Source organism: Physeter macrocephalus, chromosome 13, assembly GCF_002837175.3.
Source record: "Physeter macrocephalus isolate SW-GA chromosome 13, ASM283717v5, whole genome shotgun sequence".
NCBI classification, from domain to species: Eukaryota; Metazoa; Chordata; class Mammalia; order Artiodactyla; family Physeteridae; genus Physeter; species Physeter macrocephalus.
In genome coordinates this window covers 9,469,449-9,488,807 of record NC_041226.1, presented here as the reverse complement: position 1 = coordinate 9,488,807, position 19,359 = coordinate 9,469,449, and the positions used below count along the sequence as shown (strand labels likewise).

The window sequence follows — 19,359 nt, the reverse complement described above, 5'->3', positions numbered from 1 at the left end:
TTGTCAAAACCAGCATCTGGTCTGGAGAATATACATTGCATGTGTTTATGTCTCTTAATTCCATTTAATATAGCAGAGTCCTTTTATTTTCATGGCTCTAACTCAAAAGATTACACGGTTTTGGTTTTAAGTACAGGGATGTAGGAAATTTCTTAATGAATGTTTCAATTTTATTTTGTGTATTTTTATCTAATAGTTCTGTTTTTTGCTTTTGTTTTTTAAATTTATTTTTTATTTCAGCAAAACAAGCTATCAATCAGGGGAGATCTCCAGTTATAATAGACAACACTAATACACAAGCTTGGGAAATGAAACCATATGTGGAAATGGTAAATATGAGGTTTGAGAGAGTTTTTATATTATCAATTTTTTCATATTCTGAAATTTTGGTTACATTGATCTTTATTATGAAAACGCTTGTCCTTGTTCTCTGAAGAGGTGTGTTCATTTTCTTAGTTTTTTAAAAATTGGGAATGGTGCTTATTAAGCAGTATGTTTATCTTGTTAGTTTTGCCTGGACTTGAGGATAGTAATTGGAATTTGTCCATTAAGTGGTCTTAAAATTTTTATAAACTGTATTATTTTAAAAGTAAAACTTTTCTTGGTTGAGCAAATTTAGAAGTATTGTCTAAGTGAAATTTATATCTGTCTGTCATCTTTTTACTTTAAGACGTATTCCCTGGGTTTTTGTTTTCTTCCTTTCTTTTGTGTAGGCCATAGGAAAAGGATACAGAATAGAGTTTCATGAACCTGAAACTTGGTGGAAATTTGATCCTGAAGAATTAGAAAAGTAAGGCACTCAAAAAATTTGTAATCCCTTATCTTTTTTTTCTTTTTTTTCTCCTTTACATGGTCAGTTTCTTTACTAGCTTTTGCTTGTTATATCTTTGGTACCTGTGAATAGGGACTACTACTACTCACTTTCTGTTAAGAGGAACAGTGACTTAAATGCAAGGTGTTTGAGGATCTTTGCACTTTTAAATTTCATTAAATGTTCCTTGTTAAGTGTGTTTGTCATTTTTTCTTATGTGAATTTCTGCATTGTTTCCCAATTTGTTGAATGCTAATGGAGATCCAGAAAACTCTGAGAGAAAAGTTAGGACTTTTCCCTCTGCTTTTTAGCTAGGCTACTTCTCTGCATTGCCTTTCCAACTTCACCTCCTTCCCATTTTAGATCCCATCACCCTTTCACCTGGTGCTTTTATCTCCCCCATTTTCCCATCTTTACTGCTACAGATCCGTTATCCCATACCCAAGATTCTGGGAATCAATGTGTTTTGGAATTCAGATTTTTTTTTTTTTTAATTTTAGAAAGGAAGTATATAGTGCATATACCTAATTGTAACACTCTTAGCAGAGTTTGGGGCAGCATGGTATAATCAGACATCTTAACATTTCTGCAGCAGATTACAAATGGTCAGTCTAAGTAGAAAGGAAAGATTCTACATTGTTTAATGTTAATTCTGAGTAGATCATGCTGCCAAATGAATACAGGCGTGGTTAGACTTTGCTGCTACATGAGTCGACAGAAAACTGAATTTTCAGAGGATTTTAGATTTCAGGATTTGTGGTGAGAGATTGTGGACTTGTATTACATTCAACCCTGCTCTTCCATTTGTCTTTACCTTCATCCTTTTCCCCTGGTTTTCCTGACTATGACTCGTTTTTCTTTCTTCATTTTCACTCGGACACAACTCCCTTTTGGTAACAACTTTAAGATGTAATTCACATACCTTACAATTTACCCATTAAAAGTGTACAATTCAGTGGTTTTCAGTATATTCACAGAGTTGTATGACCATCACCTCTCTTTTTAAAACCATTTTTTCCTCCCACCTCAGTTTGCCCTCTTCTAGCTTAAAACTGTTATTCTGTGTATGGTGTTCAACTAATTTAATTCTTCCCCCTTGCATTTTATTCCTTTTGTACCTTTGAATTTTTATTCCTTTGGTTACCTTTCTTTCCCTTTCTGACTTGCATGCCAAATCAAATTTATGAAGAGTTAAACTGATAAATATTATTAATATCTGGTATTGTTTGCCTACCTCTGTGTATATTGCACCTCAGGTAGAAGAGAGAGTTTAAAAACTAAAGATATTTGGGTTATGCTGAATAAATGAATTAATGAAATTGTTATACAGTTAGGCTTTATTTACATTTGAGACTGTTGAAATGTATTACAATTCTTAATATAAATTAACTTTACAAAATAAAGTAAGTTTAACTGATATCTAGTATAGTTTGACAGATTTTTTTTGTAAAGAATTGATTGAATCATCAATTTTGACTTCTTGTGGATTTCTATAGCTTGGCCAATTTCAACCTTGACCTCAGATCTCTCTTTTTCTCTCTTTTATTTTTCGATCTTCTATTTTTTCTCTCTCTTGCTTTCTCTTCTCATCTTTAACCTAAACATCAGTAGTTTTGAAAACTAAACATTTCTTTTATGTCTTTTTTCTGGAAAAATGAGTTAGTTTTAGTAAATCTAGAACTATAACATTAAATATAAAATACGTTCTGTGTGTTTTGCCATGTACAAGTCAAGTTATGGAAAACTACAAGTGTAAAATACATTGTAAAAATTTCTTTGAGGGTCAAGAATAATTTTTAAACCACTTTTTGTTATCAAAATTAAACTCACAGAAAAGTACATAAAATATAAATATGTAGCTTAACAAATTTCTTATAAAGCAGATATTCATTTAACCATTACCCATGTCATGAGAGCATTACCAACACTTTAGAAGTTTTTTGAGTTCCTTTTCCCAGTAACATTTCCGTAATTCCCTGGTAATTACTTACTTGCTTTTCCTTAAAGCTTTTTTTTTTTTTTAAATATCCTTTGCTTTAGCATCATGGTTTAATTTTTTCTCAGACTTTATATAAATAGAATTATACAGTATATATTCATTATATCTAGTTTCTTTCACTCAGCATTACGTTTGTGAGATATGTACAGATTGTATCTCTAATAATATAATTTGGTATAAATGATAAATTTTTTTTAATAATGCAAGTGTGCTAAAATAACTTTTAAAAGTGATATATATTTTATATTGATTTTTGTCAGTCCTGGAAGCCCACTCAATTCTTCTATAATTTTCAAAACAGTATCTCATAATTTTTTACTTTGTTGTTTAAAAAGAGGGGAAGATTAACTCAGTGGTTCAGTGAATCAGTAGTTAGTTCTGTGTGAAGGTGTAATCAGTTAACATTTTGCTTTGATTTATGGTATCTTTAAGCCTTTTTAAGATATTGTTTAAACCTGAGAGAGCCTTTTTTTTTTAATGTGAGGTGTATATTCTGGTATTTATTTGCAAAATGTAATTTAAAATCTGTACTCTATGACTCTAAAACAGTTTAATCTCTAAGCCTATACATTCTAAAAGAAAAAAGAATTAAAATCCTTTTCTTTTTTGGTAGGAGGAATAAACATGGTGTTTCTCGAAAGAAGATTGCTCAGATGTTGGATCGTTATGAATATCAAATGTCCATCTCTATTGTAATGAATTCAGTGGAACCACCACACAAAAGCACACAAAGGCCTCCTTCACAGGGGAGACAGAGGTGGGGAGGCTCTCTAGGCTCGCATAATGAAGTCTGTGTTACAAATAATCATTAAGTTGGTTATTTTCAGCTAACTCATTTGTTGCGCGCCCTTGAAAAAAAAATTAGAGAGCCTGTCTTGAAGTTTAAGTAGTTTCAAATTTAAAAAAAGACTAAGTTGCCTCACAAAAGATGTTCCCAGCAAGTTGTTAAAATTCTAAAGTGTAAATAAAAATTATATAAAATTGTATTTTAAATGTTTTTATAATCTTTTGTTGTAATACCTTTGTTTATTATGAAGATACCTGAGTAGAGTGGGTAGGAACCAGAATGTTTTTCTATAATTGAATTTTAAACTAATTTGATCTTTTGTAGATAATGTCAGACCGTTTTATAGTTCATACCGAAATTCAGCTTTTCATAAAACTTTAGTATTTTTCCTTGACTATATTAAATATATAAGAAATACTAACTTGTTATAGGCACCTTAGTTGATTCCTCTATTCATTATACAGGTAAAATTATGTTTCTGCAAATTCATCTGTGTGAAAAAGTATTTCTAAGCTATAACTAGCATATCCCTTATTTAAAACAAAATTCTCTATCAAATACCACACAGTAAGTGTATCAGTCACCTGGGGTGTTCTCTCCGTAATACACGTTTTCATCACCCTTCTTCTTAAGCCATTTCCTATCTCCCCATACCCCTGATTCTGGAATGCATAAACAGGGCAATCACTATATAGTTTGCAAAAGCTCTTCAGGCTATTTTGATAGTATATCACTTTTCTCTATTTAAATTAACACAGTGTAATTCTAATATAAAAAATATCTTAGACAGTTCCTTAGCATTAGTTGTAGGAAGATTTGTCCCATAGGATATTTTACTTCTCCAGGTTTTAGTTTTTCTGTAGAGACAACTGTGTATCTCACTGGATAGTTTTTGTTAGATTGTGTTCTATCACTTAAAATTTTAAAATTGAGATGGGATTCATTTCAGAGATCTTGCGATTCATCCTAACTTTGCTTTGATTTATCCATTTTTAGGAAAAAATGGAGCTAATTACAACTACTTTTAAAATTTTTTTATGTTTTACATGATAATAGTTTATGTCCTTTAAGTTTTCTTTCTCCTAAACCAGCCCATTCCAAATCCCATAATCTTTCTTTTTTTTTCTTTAATTTTTATTTTATGTCAGAGTATAGTTGATTAACAATGATGTGTTAGTTACAGGTGTAGAGCAAAGTGGTGAATCCCATAATCTTTCTTCCAATGTTGTTTTAAAACCTTTTGGTGTTTTTTCAGCTGTAAATGTTCTCTCACGTCTTTATATTACTTTTTAACTAATATTAAATTATTGAGTGATATTAAGTTGCAAGACTCAAAGCTAAATATTAGTACTCAGCAAGGTCTTTATTGCATTACCTTTAGTGAGATAAGAATATGATTTCTATTTATTTGTACTAACAGTGCTGTTTACATTTAAATGGGTATTACCATGCTTTATTTTGTGTAACACATATGTATGTTTGTATATATTTGTTCATCCTAACTAAATTTGATGTAGTAGGAATATGCTAACTCATGTTTGTGTGTCAATGTATATATATTTATTTATATCAATACATACACACATTTCCATTATTCACTATTTTCATATATTTTTTTGTTTCAGAGTAGTACTTCTTAGTATTTGGGCTTACTTTTCCCAGCATTTTATTATGTAAATTGACATTTTGAAATAGTAAAGGATTTAATTTGGGGACAGGTGAAACAACTGGTAGGTATATACTGTGTGTCCCTTTCCCTTTGTCCTTATAAAACTTTATTCAGAAATAATAGTACTGTAAATCTATTGTATTTGAACAGTAGCCAGTTTATTTCGAGGATGTAGAGAATTGCCTTTGGAAGATACAGATTACGAGGAAACAAGTTCATGATAGTAAGTCTAAAATAAATTTACAGATTTTATTACAGATTCAGCTTATCCCCTAGTACTTCTGAATAGTAAATAATCATGCAGAGATCATTAATTGTTGCTGATTATTTTAAAAAATTATAAATGCTTATTGAGGCAGAGAAATTAACATTCTGGAAGACTTTTTTTTTTCTTTTTTTGCCACATTGTGTGGCATGTGGGATCTCAGTTCCCTGATCAGGGATTGAACCCGTGCCCCCTGCCTTGGAAGCATGTAGTCTTAACCAGTGGATCACCAGGGAAGTCCCTATTTTTTTTTTTTTAAGACAAAGTAAATTAAAAGTTCCCCCAAGCGTTGTGGCTAATTTTATTTGTAGTTTTTGAACAGTAACAGAATAGAGGAATGAATATGCAATAAAAGATACCAGAATCACTATTATAAGTCATTGCTTGATGTTAAAAATCTGTAAAAATATGAAATTTACCAAGTAAGGATTTTTAATCAAAATTTTTTCTCCTATTCAGATATATTCTTTTTTTAAATTTAGGTATATTCTTAATGGAATAGTTCCCCCAGCTGCTACCTGCCATTCTGAGTTGGTCTCCATCACAAAGAATAAAATGGGCATTACTCATCATATTCAACTAAGGTGAACATTTTAGTTAAACAGAATATATTGATAGCTTCTAGTTTGGTTCAGAAAGATTAACTTGTCTTTTCATAGGCTTTCATAGCTTGTTTTTTCATAGCCTTGTTTTTTCATAGGAGAAGTGAAAAATCACTTCTCCTTTTTGATAAGTAAATTTATAGTTTTCTATATGTCATAATACTGCTAATAAAAATATTTGTGTGGTAATTAATAACTTTTGATACTGCTTTTTAAATTGATAATCTTTCAGTATTCACCTTTCTGGAAAAAAATGTTAGCTTTTTAATATTTTAATGTCTGTTTTAAAGTAAGATTGTTTACAAAAGATTGGGTTGTATTTTGTTGGTGATATGATAGGGTGGATTTAACTATTTGAAGTTTGCTTATCTCTTGCCTAATTAATATAGGTTACGAAATTTTCCAGTTTTATATATTGGTAAGTTTTGAAAGAGTTCATGATTTCAAAGGATATAAAATATTTATTTTGACCATAATCGAGTTTTTGTTATTATAGAAATGTCTGATTTTCTGAGCCTGGTTTTCTAAGTATTTATAAAGAAAATTGGTGGTGTTCTCTGAAGAAATGCGTTTGTTCGTGTATTATATTAGTATTGGGTTGGCCAAAAAGTTCGTTCGAGTTTTCCTGGGATATCTTACAGAAAACCCGAACGAACTTTTTAGCCAACCCAATACCTTGACCAGATAGGTTTACTAGCCTTTGTTGAAGTTTTATGTAGTATTGTAACATGAATGCAGTAACTGAGAATTCAGTTATTAGGGCTGGAGTGTTTTTGTGTGTGTTTGTCTGCAACCCATATAAATAGAGTAGTGCCTCTTGGTCAGGAATCATAACAAAGTATTACTTAGTTTTTTTACAATGAGCATTCAGAATAAACATTTGGTGGCAGCAGAACAGCAGATCCAGTTAGCTGTTTATAGAGTTAAATTTTGTAGATTACAATCTATAAATAATTTTTTCTCATTGCAATTGTTTGCTGTAATTTTTGTGAAAGGAGAGGGATTAATGGGTATCTTCTTTGGTAATGGTTGTCTTTCTTTACAATTAAATAAGATTGGCATACCAATTTTTATTTTATTTTTTGAATTAAGGTATTATTAAGACAATTGGTTTCCCTGTATGTATGCCAGATTTTCTCCTTAAAATGTCCTTAGGATGGCAAGAAGTAGTATTAAGTTCGTTGAAATAGATTCTGAAAGAGGAGTAATTGGTGATTGTCTCGTGTGTCTTTTTTTTTTTTTTTTGCGGTACGCGGGCCTCTCACTGTTGTGGCCTCTCCCGTTGCGGAGCACAGGCTCCGGACGCGCAGGCTCAGCGGCCATGGCTCACAGCCACTCTGCGGCATGTGGGATCTTCCGAGACCGGGGCACGAACCCCTGTCCCCTGCATCGGCAGGCGGACTCTCAACCACTGCGCCACCAGGGAAGCCTTTGTGTGTCTTTTTTATTCCTTTTTTTTTCACTTTGCTAAGCAGCATTTAAATAATTCAGTTGATTCAAATTGCCAAGGTCTCAAGTCTAAAAAATTTTCAATTTTGCATGGTTTGTAAATTTCAGAGCAAACCTTGAAAAGTTTATAATTATGATTTTTGTAACTAAAATCAGAAAACTTGTAATAGAATGGTTATACTTTACATTCAATATCTTTATGCAGACTGCACTGAATGGCATAATTTTTGTCATAGAATATACATGTGTGTAAACTCAATTTTGAATGTATCTCCTATGGAAATTCTTAATACATTGTTGCTGTCAAATTATGCACAGGAACAAGGGGAAAGAGTAGCAAAAAAAACTCCTGAGAAGAGAGCCTCAAGAGTAAATAGAGAGTTATTTTTGAAGCTAGGACTGTGTTTGGAGAGTTTTGACTTTTTGGTATCTTTAATAGAAGTTATTTTAGTCATTTAAATTAGAAATAATCTTTTTCTTTCCTTTCCTCCTAACAAATTTTGTTCTCTGAATGATAACTGTCATATTCCAGGTGTGAAAATTGCAGTCATTACATATTATAATACAATTCCCAGTACAGAGTCCATTAACTTCAATAAGCTGTCTTAAGTATATAGAAAATAGACTATTTTATCTAGCATGGACACAGCCATACTGTGACCCCTAATCTTAGAACTAGACACAATCACATTAACAAGCAGGTGAATGACTGAAGACTTCATCAGGGAGTGTTGTCTAGTTGTTAATATTTCCATATTGTTTTTTTAATTGAACTGTTTGTAAATTAATGGGAAGATTGAGAGATTTTGAGATGACCTATTGGGCTTTTTGCCTCTCAACTTTATTGGTAACTAAGGGGAAAAAAGTAAGAATAACCTGTTCATTCATAGTTAAAATTGTGTTCAAGTTCAGTACAGTCCATTAAAATACACTTTATTGGATTTTTTTTTTTTTTTTTTGCAGTTTTACCTGTATTCTCAGATAGGACATGTAAAATTAAAGTTTTACCCTACAGCTAGTAATTACAATAATCGCACAGCTTTGTTAGTATCTCTTCAGTTGTAATTCTGGACTCTTCAGTTTTTTTAGTATATCAAAATGAAAGAAAATTTGATTTGGGGGAGGTTTGTGGGTTCTTTCTCTTCTTTTATTCTTCTTTCTTTTTTATTCTTTATTAGTAGTATTAGAAATCATGTTGCTTTCTTGTTTCTTTCAGTCTTTTCCTGTACATGTTTTCTTTTTCTTATGTGCATTTTCTGTTCAGCTATCCTCATGTTAACTTCATAACATTTTTAATGAAGACGATGGGATGGTAAGTTACTGTCAAAAATGGTGATAACTTTTTTCCCTCCTGTGTTCCACTGTTCCATGTTAAACTTATAGGTCACAGCTTTGCAGTTTCCTGACCCTGTGGTATAGGTAGAACTTTGATATGAAAGTACTTAGAAAGATTTATTTAGATTTTTAATCTATCAGTGTTACTCATTGGTTAGGATTCCCATAAATGTTGCGTAGTACTTGGATGTATGTATTTGAGAAAAAATTCTTTTACAATACTCAAGCCTCATGCTGATAGACTAGTTGATAAATAGTAGTTGGAAATTCACTGTTATGGAATTCACTGTTATTCACTGTTATGTCATGATTCTCTAATCTGCCATTCTTAAAGAACTGAATGCTTTTGAAGGAAAGCTGATAGCTAATTTGAGTTCAGCTTTTACAAGTGATTCTTCATTTCTTCAGTGCTGCTACAATGAGGAATAGGAATTTAACAGCAACAAGCCTTAATTTAGTAATACTTATTTAAGTAGCTGCCATTTAGTTAATGCCAGGCCCTATTCTAAATGTGATTATTACAGTTTCTAATTTTTTATAACAACTGTACAGTCTCAAATTTTTTATAAAGAGGAAACAAAAACTTACAGAGCTTAAGCAATTTATCCTATGAACATAATATCTCTAGGGAGCAATGGTAACTGGGATTCAAATATAGTTCAGACATATTCCTCACCATATCCCATTTTATCTTTTAAACCACATTTTATCTTTGGTTATTATTTTTAATTTAGAGGTTTTTTTTTCAAGGTAGGAAAGAAATTCCAGTGGAGAGTTGAGTGCATCCTTATGGTACCTTTGAATTTATAGGGTTAGAGGTATGTTGACTTACCAGTGAAACTGAGTGAAGAAATCTGTAAGTGGCCTTTTATTTAGAATGTTTAATTTAAGTCAAGATTGAAAGGTAGGATGTCATTTACTGTATAAACGTTTTCTACAAAATATACATTGATAATTGATCATCATATTTCAGCAACATCTTCTCAATTGAAGTTTTACATATGCTGTTGTGCTTTAATGTTTACCTTTTATTTTAATATCTCTTGATTTTAATTAGCACTTGAAATGTGTAGTATTCAATAAATGTATTGTTAAATTATATAAGCTGTTTGTTTTGATGATTAATTTTGAGGCAGTATTTCCTAAACACATCAACACTATTTGTAAGTGGTCTTAGTGTATTTTTCTTTTAATGTCCACTTATTACTTAAGTGTGCTAGCAGTAGCTGTTATGGAAATTACATCAGTTTTCTGATTTTCTGAAGAATTAAGGATTTTTTTCCTTTTGTAATAATTAGCATCCTTTTTCTTTTATGTTGTTTAAATTAATTTTCTAAAATTAAAGAACAGTAAAGGAGCCAGTTACTTAAGTTTGCTGTATAAATAAAATATTGAATTAATTAGATTCTGCAAGGAAAACCTTTAAGTACAGAATGAAGAATTCTTACTGTTGACTATATGCCTCATTTTGTTTTAGTTAACTTAAAAAATAGAAGGGCTGGATCTTGTTTGGTTTTTCTTAATTCCTTGAGAAATTAAAAGTCCTAGTTTGTGGCTTTTTCCATTTTTGTTTCTAAATGTGAAATCAGAGGTGGAATTTTTGTTAGAATGGGGAAGAAATAACATTGGTTTCATGAATAGATTAAGATAGATTTTGGTTCATGAAACTGGAAAGCAGTACATTATGGGATTGAGATTATTGGAATAGTGTATAATGTAATACTGGCAAAGATGTGGTTAAAATATTTCATTTTGAATATAAGTAAATTGAAGTATTTATAGGAAACGTGTTAGGAGGCCTGGGCTAAACATTTTGAATTAATTAAAAAGTAGTGAGAAAACAATTTTTTTTTTAATTCTGGGGAATGATAGGAAAGAAATTGTTAAAGCTAGAAGGCTAGTGGTCTGAAAAGTGATATTTCTCCCTCCCCATCTTCCCTTTGCTGTGTAAAGACTAGTAGAGCCCAGATATTACGTTAAGAAAGATTATCTTGTCCCTTAAGGGCCATGAAAGCATGGTCTTCCTTGTCTTGTCTTTGGAGCTTTGTCCTTTAATGAGTCCATAAATATTTGTTGAATATTAGTCCTAGTCTTCTCCTGAGAATAGTCAACAACCTCTTGAAATTAAGGACCCATCATTCATCTAAATAGAGTAACTTTATAGGGCAGTTTGTAATTTAGGAAACATGGAAATATAAAGTTTGAATTAGTTGTGTTTGAAACTTGATAGGAGAGAGAGTGTCCAGGCAGAGAGGAATGCTCATCCATTTAACTTGTTGTAGCTAACACCATCAGAGACTTGTTCGAGGTTTTTGAACCTCACTAGTAGTCCTTAGAATTGTTGTTTATGATAAAAAAATTAAATACTAGAATACAGATAAGTAGAGCAACCTTGAGACTTTTGATTTTCTATTTCTTTTAGGGTCATTTAGAGCTTATTTTCTTATTTTTTGCTTTAACACTTCTATTATGACTCTTAACTTTCCCCATGAGATTTCATCATTTCTCACTTGGACGTAGTAGTCTCCCCACTTTTCTTTGCCACCCTATAATTTTATCCACAGAATAACTAGAGAAAGCTATAATTAAAAAATATATATATATTTTTTTTACCATAAATTACATCCCTCCCAGGGACTTCCCTGGTGGTGCAGTGGTTAAGAATCCGCCTGCCAATGCAGGGGACACGGGTTCGAGCCCTGGTCCGGGAAGATCCCACATGCCACGGAGCAGCTAAGCCCATGCACCACAACTACTGAACCTGCGCTCTAGAGCCCGCTAGCCACAACTGCTGAGCCTACGTGCCACAACTACTGAAGCCCACATGCCTAGAGCCCATGCTCTGCAACAAGAGAAGCCACTGCAATAAGAAGCCCATGCACTGCAACTAAGAGCAGACCCCACTCGCCGCAACTAGAGAGAGCCCGTGCACAGCAACAAAGACCCCACGCAGCAAAAAAATAAATAAATAAATTGATTTTTTAAAAAAATTACATCCCTCCCTGCTTAATTAAACTATATGTGATCTGGCCCTTGGCTTCTTCCCTGACCCTGTATTGTACCACTCTCCTCTTCATTTACTACATTTCATCTATACTGGTCTTTTTGTCTGTTCTTCAGATATGCTAAGCTTGTTCTTGCTTTAAGTGCTAGCTGTTTTTTTGCTCTGTATTTTTTCTGTTCTTCCTATGCCTAGCATAGTTCTCAACATTCAGGTTTCACCTCACATGTCACCTCCACAGAGAACCTTCCCTGACTATTCCAATCTAAAATAAAGTAACCCCACCCCTGTCACTCTGTTACATTTGTCCTGTTTTGTTTTCATCATAGTAACTATTAGTAGTTGAAGTTATCTTATTTAATACTGATTTGTTGGGAGTCTTTTGAACTAGAATATAAGTTCCATGAGAACCTGTTTATTTTGTTCTTAGCTCTATCCACAGGACCTAAAGTAGTGCCTGTAATACTGTAGGAGCTAAAAAATATGGGCTGAATGATTTTATACCCACTGCTTCTATTAATAGTATTATTCCCCAAATGTGTTTTCTTCTTAAACCTGTCCTCTGCTCTCCAGCCTATATACTTAACTTCCTACCTGACTTTTCTACTTTTAAGCCTGAAAAGTTGAGCCTGTGATCTTCTCTCCCATCTATGGAACTCCAGGATTTTTTTTGCATAGCAAATGGATCTACCATCTATCTATTTTTGCACACCAGATACTTGAGAGTCTTCTTTGATTCCTCCTTTCCCCCTTCATATTGTCCATCAACTGGGGTCTTTGAATTTTGCCACTTAATTATCTCTTGACTCTCTCCATTTTTGACTGCCATCTTTCTAGTTTGAATTATCATCTCTTCCTGAGACTGGGGTCCCCACATCAGTACTTGCTCTGTTCTAGCCCTTTTTCTCTACAATCTAACAAGACTGAGGTATAGTGTACATATTAAAGAGTACTTAAATTATAAGTGTATATAGCTCAATAAATATTCATGAAGTGAACATATCCATGTAACCAGAATCTTGCTCAAGAAGTAGAACATTACCAGCAAATTAGAAGCCCTCAGTGCCCCCTCCTTTCCAGAGTGATCTTTGTAAAAGGAAAATATGATCATGCATAATACCTTTCAGGTGCTTCCCATTGCTGTTAGAATAAAGACCAAAAATCATAATGTGGTTGATGTGGCCCCTGCTTTCCTATCCAACCTCATGTTTTGTTACTCTTCCTACTTTCTGTTTTCCAGCCTTACTGGCCACCTCTCAGTTCCTTGAATGTGCTGTTTATTCCTTCTTCCTGGAAAGTTCTTTGTGCACACACCCCTTCCACACTCATTCTTCAGATTTGAGCTCTTCAAGGAAACCCAAATTTTTGGACATAGCAGGCTTGGTGAGGTCCAAAATATATATTATATGCTCTCATGTACTTTTTCTTTATTAATTTGTATGAGTGTGTGATTATTTCCCCTCCCTTCATTTTTAAGCACCATGTGTCAGAGGTTGTTACCATTATATGGTCTTCAGCACAATGAAAAAGAGCAGTATTCAGTATTCATACAACCCTGCAGACACCTTGACCTCAGACTTCTAGAATTGTGAGAAAATAGTCTCAGCTTGTTCTGGGCTGAATTGTGTTCCCTCAAAATTTCATGTGTTGAAATCCTAACCCCCAGTATTTATGATGTGATTATTGTTAGGATATAGGACCTTTAAAGAGGTAATTAAGGTAAAATGAGGTCATGTGATTGAACCCTAACCCAATATGATGGTGTCCTTACAAGAAGAGGTGATTAGGACACAGACACAAAAAGAGAAGACCTTGTGACAGCACTGGATGAAGACAGCCATCTACAAGCCAAGGAGAGAGGCTTTTGAAGAAACCTACCCTGCTGACATCTTGATCTTGGACTTCTAACCTCCAGAATTGTGAGAAAGTTAATTTCTGTTGTCTAAGCCACCCAGACTGTGATACTTTGTAGCTTTGGCAAACTAACACAGATTTGGTACTGGGAAGTGGGATATGCTACTCTAACAAATACCTAGAAATGAAGAAGTGGCTTTGGAACTGGGTATGGTAGAGGCTGGAAGAGATTTGAGCTTCATGTTAGAAAAAGCCAAGGTGGCCTTCAGCGATTGTAGGTAGAAATATGGACATTAAAGGTGATTCTGGTGAGGGTTCTGGGGCAGTCAAGAGGCTTCTGTCACTTTAGAGATAGACATACATGATCATGAACAGAGTTTGGTAGAACTATGAAAAGGGTGTCTCTGGTAAGGTCTCAGATGGAAATGAGGAGCATGTTATTGGAAACTGGAGGAAAGGCAGTCATGTTATAAAGTGGCAAAAAACTTGGCTAAATTGTGTTTCAGAGATTTGTGGAAAATAGAACTGGTAAGTGATAAATTTGGATATTTAACTGAGATTTCTAGGCAAAGTGTTAAAGGCATGGCCTGGTTTCTCCTTGTTGCTTATAGTAAAATGCAAGAGGACAGAGATAATTAAAGAAAGAATCGTTAAACAAAATGGAACCAGAATCTTGAAGATTTGGCAGTTCTCAGCCTATGCATGTTGCAAAAAATTAGAAAGTGTGTTCTGGAGACAACATCAAGGCAGTTGCTAGACAACCATTTGCTAAAGGGCGTATGGGCATGTGACTTATGGATTCATTAAGCTGACTCAACAAGACCAGAGATGGGGATATGGCAGCAGAAGCACTGCCAGCTTGGACTGAAAGAGACAGGACAGGATGAGATGAAGGAAGGCTGTCAGACTTCTGAGATTCTACAAGACAAGTCGCTAGAGCTATCTGTGGTGATCTGGCTGTGAGCATATGTTGTCCTCCAAGAAAAGAATAGAATGACCCTGAAGGCAGTTCAGAGGTTGGCAGGGTGGCCATTGCCACCATGGGATCAGAGCCCCAAGCCTGAGGGGGTGGGGCTACCACCTTGGTCAGCCTGGAGGGCAGGGCATCTAGCCCAGTGGGCCCAGAGAACACAGCATGGAGCCAAAGATTATTCTTTATTATTTATTACTAAAGATTATTCTTCAGCCTTAAAATGTAATGGAATTTGCCTTATTGTAGACTTGCTTGGGACCCATAATCCCTTCTTTCTGATTTTTCCCTTTTGGAATGGGAATTCCTGTCCCACCATTATATTTTGAAAGCAGGTAAGTTGTCTAGAGTCACAGGTTCACAGCTGGAGAGGAATTTTGCCTCAGGATGAATCATATCTCAAGTTCACCCGTACCTGGTTTAAATGGTATTTAGATAAGATTTTTGGACTTGATGCTAGAATGGGTTAAGACTTTGTGGGCTGTTGGAATGGGGTGAATGTATTTTGCATGTAAGAAGGACATTAATTGGGGAGCGCAGGAGAGTGGAGTGTTAATGGGCTGAATTATGTCCCCTCAAAATTCGTTATGTTGTGGTCCTAACCCTCAGTACCTCAGAATGTAACTGTATTTAAAGATAGCACCTTTAAAGAGGTAATTAAGATCATATGGATGGGCTCTAATCCAATATGAGTGGTGCCCTTATAAGAAGAGAAGATTAGGACACAGACATACACAAAGGGAAGACCTGTGAAGACACTGGCGGAAGAAGACCATCTACCAGCCAAGGAGAGAGGCCTTAGAAGAAACCAACCCTGCAGACACCTTGACCTCAGACTTCTAGAATTGTGAGAAAATAAACTGTTGTTTAAGCCACCCAGTCTGTACTTTGTCACAGCCCTAGCAAACTAATACACAGCTATTATACTAGCTAGTTGAGAGAGACTTGTGAGCCATTTCCTTCTCTCTTCTGCAGTTCCTTTATGTGTAAAATGAGGGCATTTGACTGGATCAGTGGTTCTTAATTTTTAATTTAATTCAAAACTTTCTGAAAATGGAATGTGTTTCATTAAGAAATGTATAGTGGGTCGCCTGACACTGAGTTGTTCACAGGGCAACTGAGTTCCGTGTTTCAGACTATACCTTCGAGGTACCTCAGATTGTCATGAAGAGCAGAAACCACTTTTAGTAGAGCACACAGAGTGTTATTTTCTTTCTATTGTTATTTTTTGGTTGCGCCGGGTCTTGGTTCCAGAAGGTGGGCTCCTTAGTTGTGGCACACGAACTCTTAGTTACGACATGCATGTGGGATCTAGTTCCCTGACCAGGGATCGAACCCGGGCCCCCTGCATTGGAGTGCAGAGTCTTATCCACTGCGCCACCAGGGAAGTCCCTAGAGCATAGAATTTTAAATTCCAGAATTTGAAGAAAAGTTGTAGTGCTGACTGCAACTTGGGCAAGTCACTTAATTTTCTGAAACTTTTCCCTGTAATTGAGAATACCTTCTCAACCTATAACAGGGTTATTGGATGGATTAAATGAGCTGAGTATGTTAGAATTTCAGCTGAAGTAACTCATGTGTTAGCCTTGAAATTCTGTTATTTTGTCCACCTTTTGATGATTTCACATCTTTATACACTAGGGATGGGCAGAGAAGGAAACACCAACTGGTTGATTTTTATACTAGTTAGAAATGCTAGGAGAGATCTAGAAGGAAAAAGTTTGATTTTTTGGTTATTAAATTTATCAAAGATACTCATATTCCTAATTAGCATAAGCAGTCAGGAATTAAGCTGTGTAATACCTCAAAACATTTTGTGATAATGCACGTGCTTTTTTGTCATGAATACTGGCACTGTTTTTTCACCTGTGTGGTATGGGCTGTTGGTATGATCAAGTCAATTTGATATTCTCATTTTTACTGACAAATTTGGTATGATTCGTTTCACAGAGCAGACCACACAAACCCATTTCTTTAAAAGAAAAAACATTTTTTTGTTTTAACATCAGGTGTAATAAAAGTAAGGAGCCTTTCCCCACCACCTCTTGGTTTTCACGAAAACATTTTTCCTCGTTTTTCATCATGGCCTTCTATGTAATGTTCATGTGACAGTATTATATCAGCTTACTTGTAGTTATGTGACACTGTTAGTTAATTGCACCCTCGGCTTTTATGAAATGAGTCATTCAAGATGGGAACATCAGTTTGAGTGGATGTCAGCTTTCTATTTTTGTAGTAGTTAGGGAAGTGACAGAGTTGTCACAGGATTCAGTAGAAAAAGGGGAAGAAGGCATATGGTGGAGGGTCAGAGAAGTAGTTTGTAATATTTTAAAGTATAATTTCTAGTGTCTCATCTGTTTATTATTTTATTTTAATAAATTTATTTTTATTTAATTTTGGCTGTGTTGGGTCTTCGTTGCTGCACGTAGGCTTTCTCTAGTTGCGGCGGGCGGGCTTCTCATTGCGGTGACTTCTCTTGTTGTGGAGCACGGGCTTCAGTAGTTGTGGCTCGCAGGCTCTAGAACACAGGCTCAGTAGTTGTGACACACGAGCTTATTTGCTCCGGGGCATGTGGGATCTTCCCGGACCAGGGCCCGAACCTGTGTCCCCTGCATTGACAGGCGGATTCTTAAGCACTGCACCACCAGGGAAGCCCAGTTTATTGTTTTAAATGATAGTATTCTAAATTTTTAATAACATAACATTCTTCTTGAATCACTCCTTAGATTATCTTTTACTCTTACAGTGACGTAGAAGAAATTGTTATATTTAGAAACAACTTAACTATAGAAGAATGAGGGTCTCTGGAGGTGGTATAGATAGCAGTCAGTGGAGAAAGGAAATACGAAAAAGCAGCTAATCAGGTTTTAATTGGTTAAATAATTGGCTGTTGAGACTTTCTAAGTAAGGTGTTGATAAATTGCTGTGGTGTGGAAATAATGTGGAAGGTTCGAGAAATGGTGTTTGGTCATATGAATTCTCCCCTTACAGGAGCTGCATTAGATTGCTGAAGGCACAGAGCCCATAGTAGGTCTCCAGGACATAAATTCAGGTGAGCATCTTGCACAGGGTGGTTACAAAGAGCCATTGTAGGTCTTAACTAAAAGTCTCAGAAAACACCAGATATTCTGCTGAGGAAACACTATATTCAGTCCACAAATATAAAAGAAAAACATAGTAAACTGGGAGACAAAAAGAGTCAGGGGCCAGGATCTGAAATGGAACTGAGTAAATAAGGTTGGGCATATACAGGGGTGATACTAGGCCATTGCCATGAGTGGTATGGAAATACTAGAGGCTTGCTTTACTGGTTGTTACACTGTATCATTTCTTGGTGGGAGATGGACTGATTTTAAGGTAACAATATTTTATTAAAAGCTTCCTGTTTGCCTTTCCTACCTTGAACAAAAGTTTTATCTAGATTGTTCTTGAAAGGTGTAGAGGTGGAGGCAGGAGGTCGGGATTGGGAGGGGAGAGAGTAGGCTTGGGAAAATTCCCACAATTTACTATGGCTCTTTATCTTAGGTTGTCAGGGCTTGGCCAAACTATAAAGTAGAGGACTGGAGTTCTTGGAGGCCAAGATAGTGTGAAATACCTGATGGGTATAAATTGGAATTGAGACTTGATAGTATTGATTTGAATAGGCCCGTTAAGAAGTCTTCTAGCATTTAGCAGTCATGAGAACATGGAAAGCATGGAAAATAAGTAGGGCTTTCTCTCTGAATTGTCTTGCCTAGTGTATATCAGAATGATTTATGTTCTTCCTAAGGACATCAGATGTATCTTGACTCTTGGGACAATCTACACAGATACATAGTAGAAGTACTCAGTGCAGTGAGAAAATAGCAGGTGTAAGCTGTAGTTACTAGGAATGGAATGGTGTTTTCTGTGGAGGAATGTCGTTGAGAAATATGAACCAGTAGTGAGAAGGGGCAGTAAAATGTTTTCTGCATGAATGTGTAGCAGTGGCGTTACTTTTCCACTGTTCATTTACTAGATTGGTAGTCAGTAAGTGAAATGTGGAGGACGAGGTTCAGGGAAAAGTGGGATTTAGTAGGGGAGAAATAGTATGGGGAAAAGGTCTGTAGGCAGTAGTAACTGAATGGTCAAAGTCCCAGAGGCAGGAAGCAGTAATGGATTTATTCATGCATGTATTTATTCATTCAGCAGTGTTTCATGAGTGCTTACTATGTGCCAGGCATTGTTTTAGGTGATAGAGATAGATCAGTGTGTAAAACAAAAAACCTCTGTCCTCCTGGAGTCAGGGTAGGGAAGCAGACTAAATCAATAAACAGGTATCTAGTAGGTCAGATGATAAGTGCTATGGACAAATTTAGGCAGCATAAATGGGACAGGGAGGGTGGGGCTTAGTGGAATGGGTACCACTTTACCTGAAGTGATCAATAAAGGCCTAACTGATAAGGTAACATTTGAGCAGAGACTTGAAGAAAGTGAGTGAGTGAATTAGCAAAGAGAGAAGTGAGGATGGAGCATTCCAGACCAAGGATCCTGTGCTTGGTGTGGTTAAGCAATAGAAGGATGTCCGTTTGCCTGGAGCTAAGTGAGCAAAGGGCAGAGAGAAGAGAGAGTCAAAGAGAAAGAAGGAACCAGATAATA

The 19,359-nt window shown here is 35.1% G+C and overlaps 1 protein-coding gene across 6 annotated transcripts in view; it reads left to right on the top strand.

Annotated features, from left to right (window-relative positions):
- Positions 1–19,359, top strand: part of N4BP2L2 (NEDD4 binding protein 2 like 2) — a 75,777-nt gene that overhangs the window by 12,401 nt on the left and 44,017 nt on the right. For 3 of the 6 annotated variants that reach the window (XM_007105451.4, XM_028497492.2, XM_028497494.2), the window contains exons 4-7: positions 241–329; positions 714–790; positions 3,424–3,567; positions 6,014–6,115. In XM_007105451.4, the coding sequence (XP_007105513.2) occupies positions 241–329; positions 714–790; positions 3,424–3,567; positions 6,014–6,115 (412 nt within the window). Of the gene's footprint in view, positions 1–240; positions 330–713; positions 791–3,423; positions 3,568–6,013; positions 6,116–13,158; positions 15,590–17,733; positions 17,795–19,359 lie in introns of all 6 variants that reach the window. The other 3 variants (XR_008618944.1, XR_008618945.1, XM_028497496.2) reach the window with 3 other exon arrangements.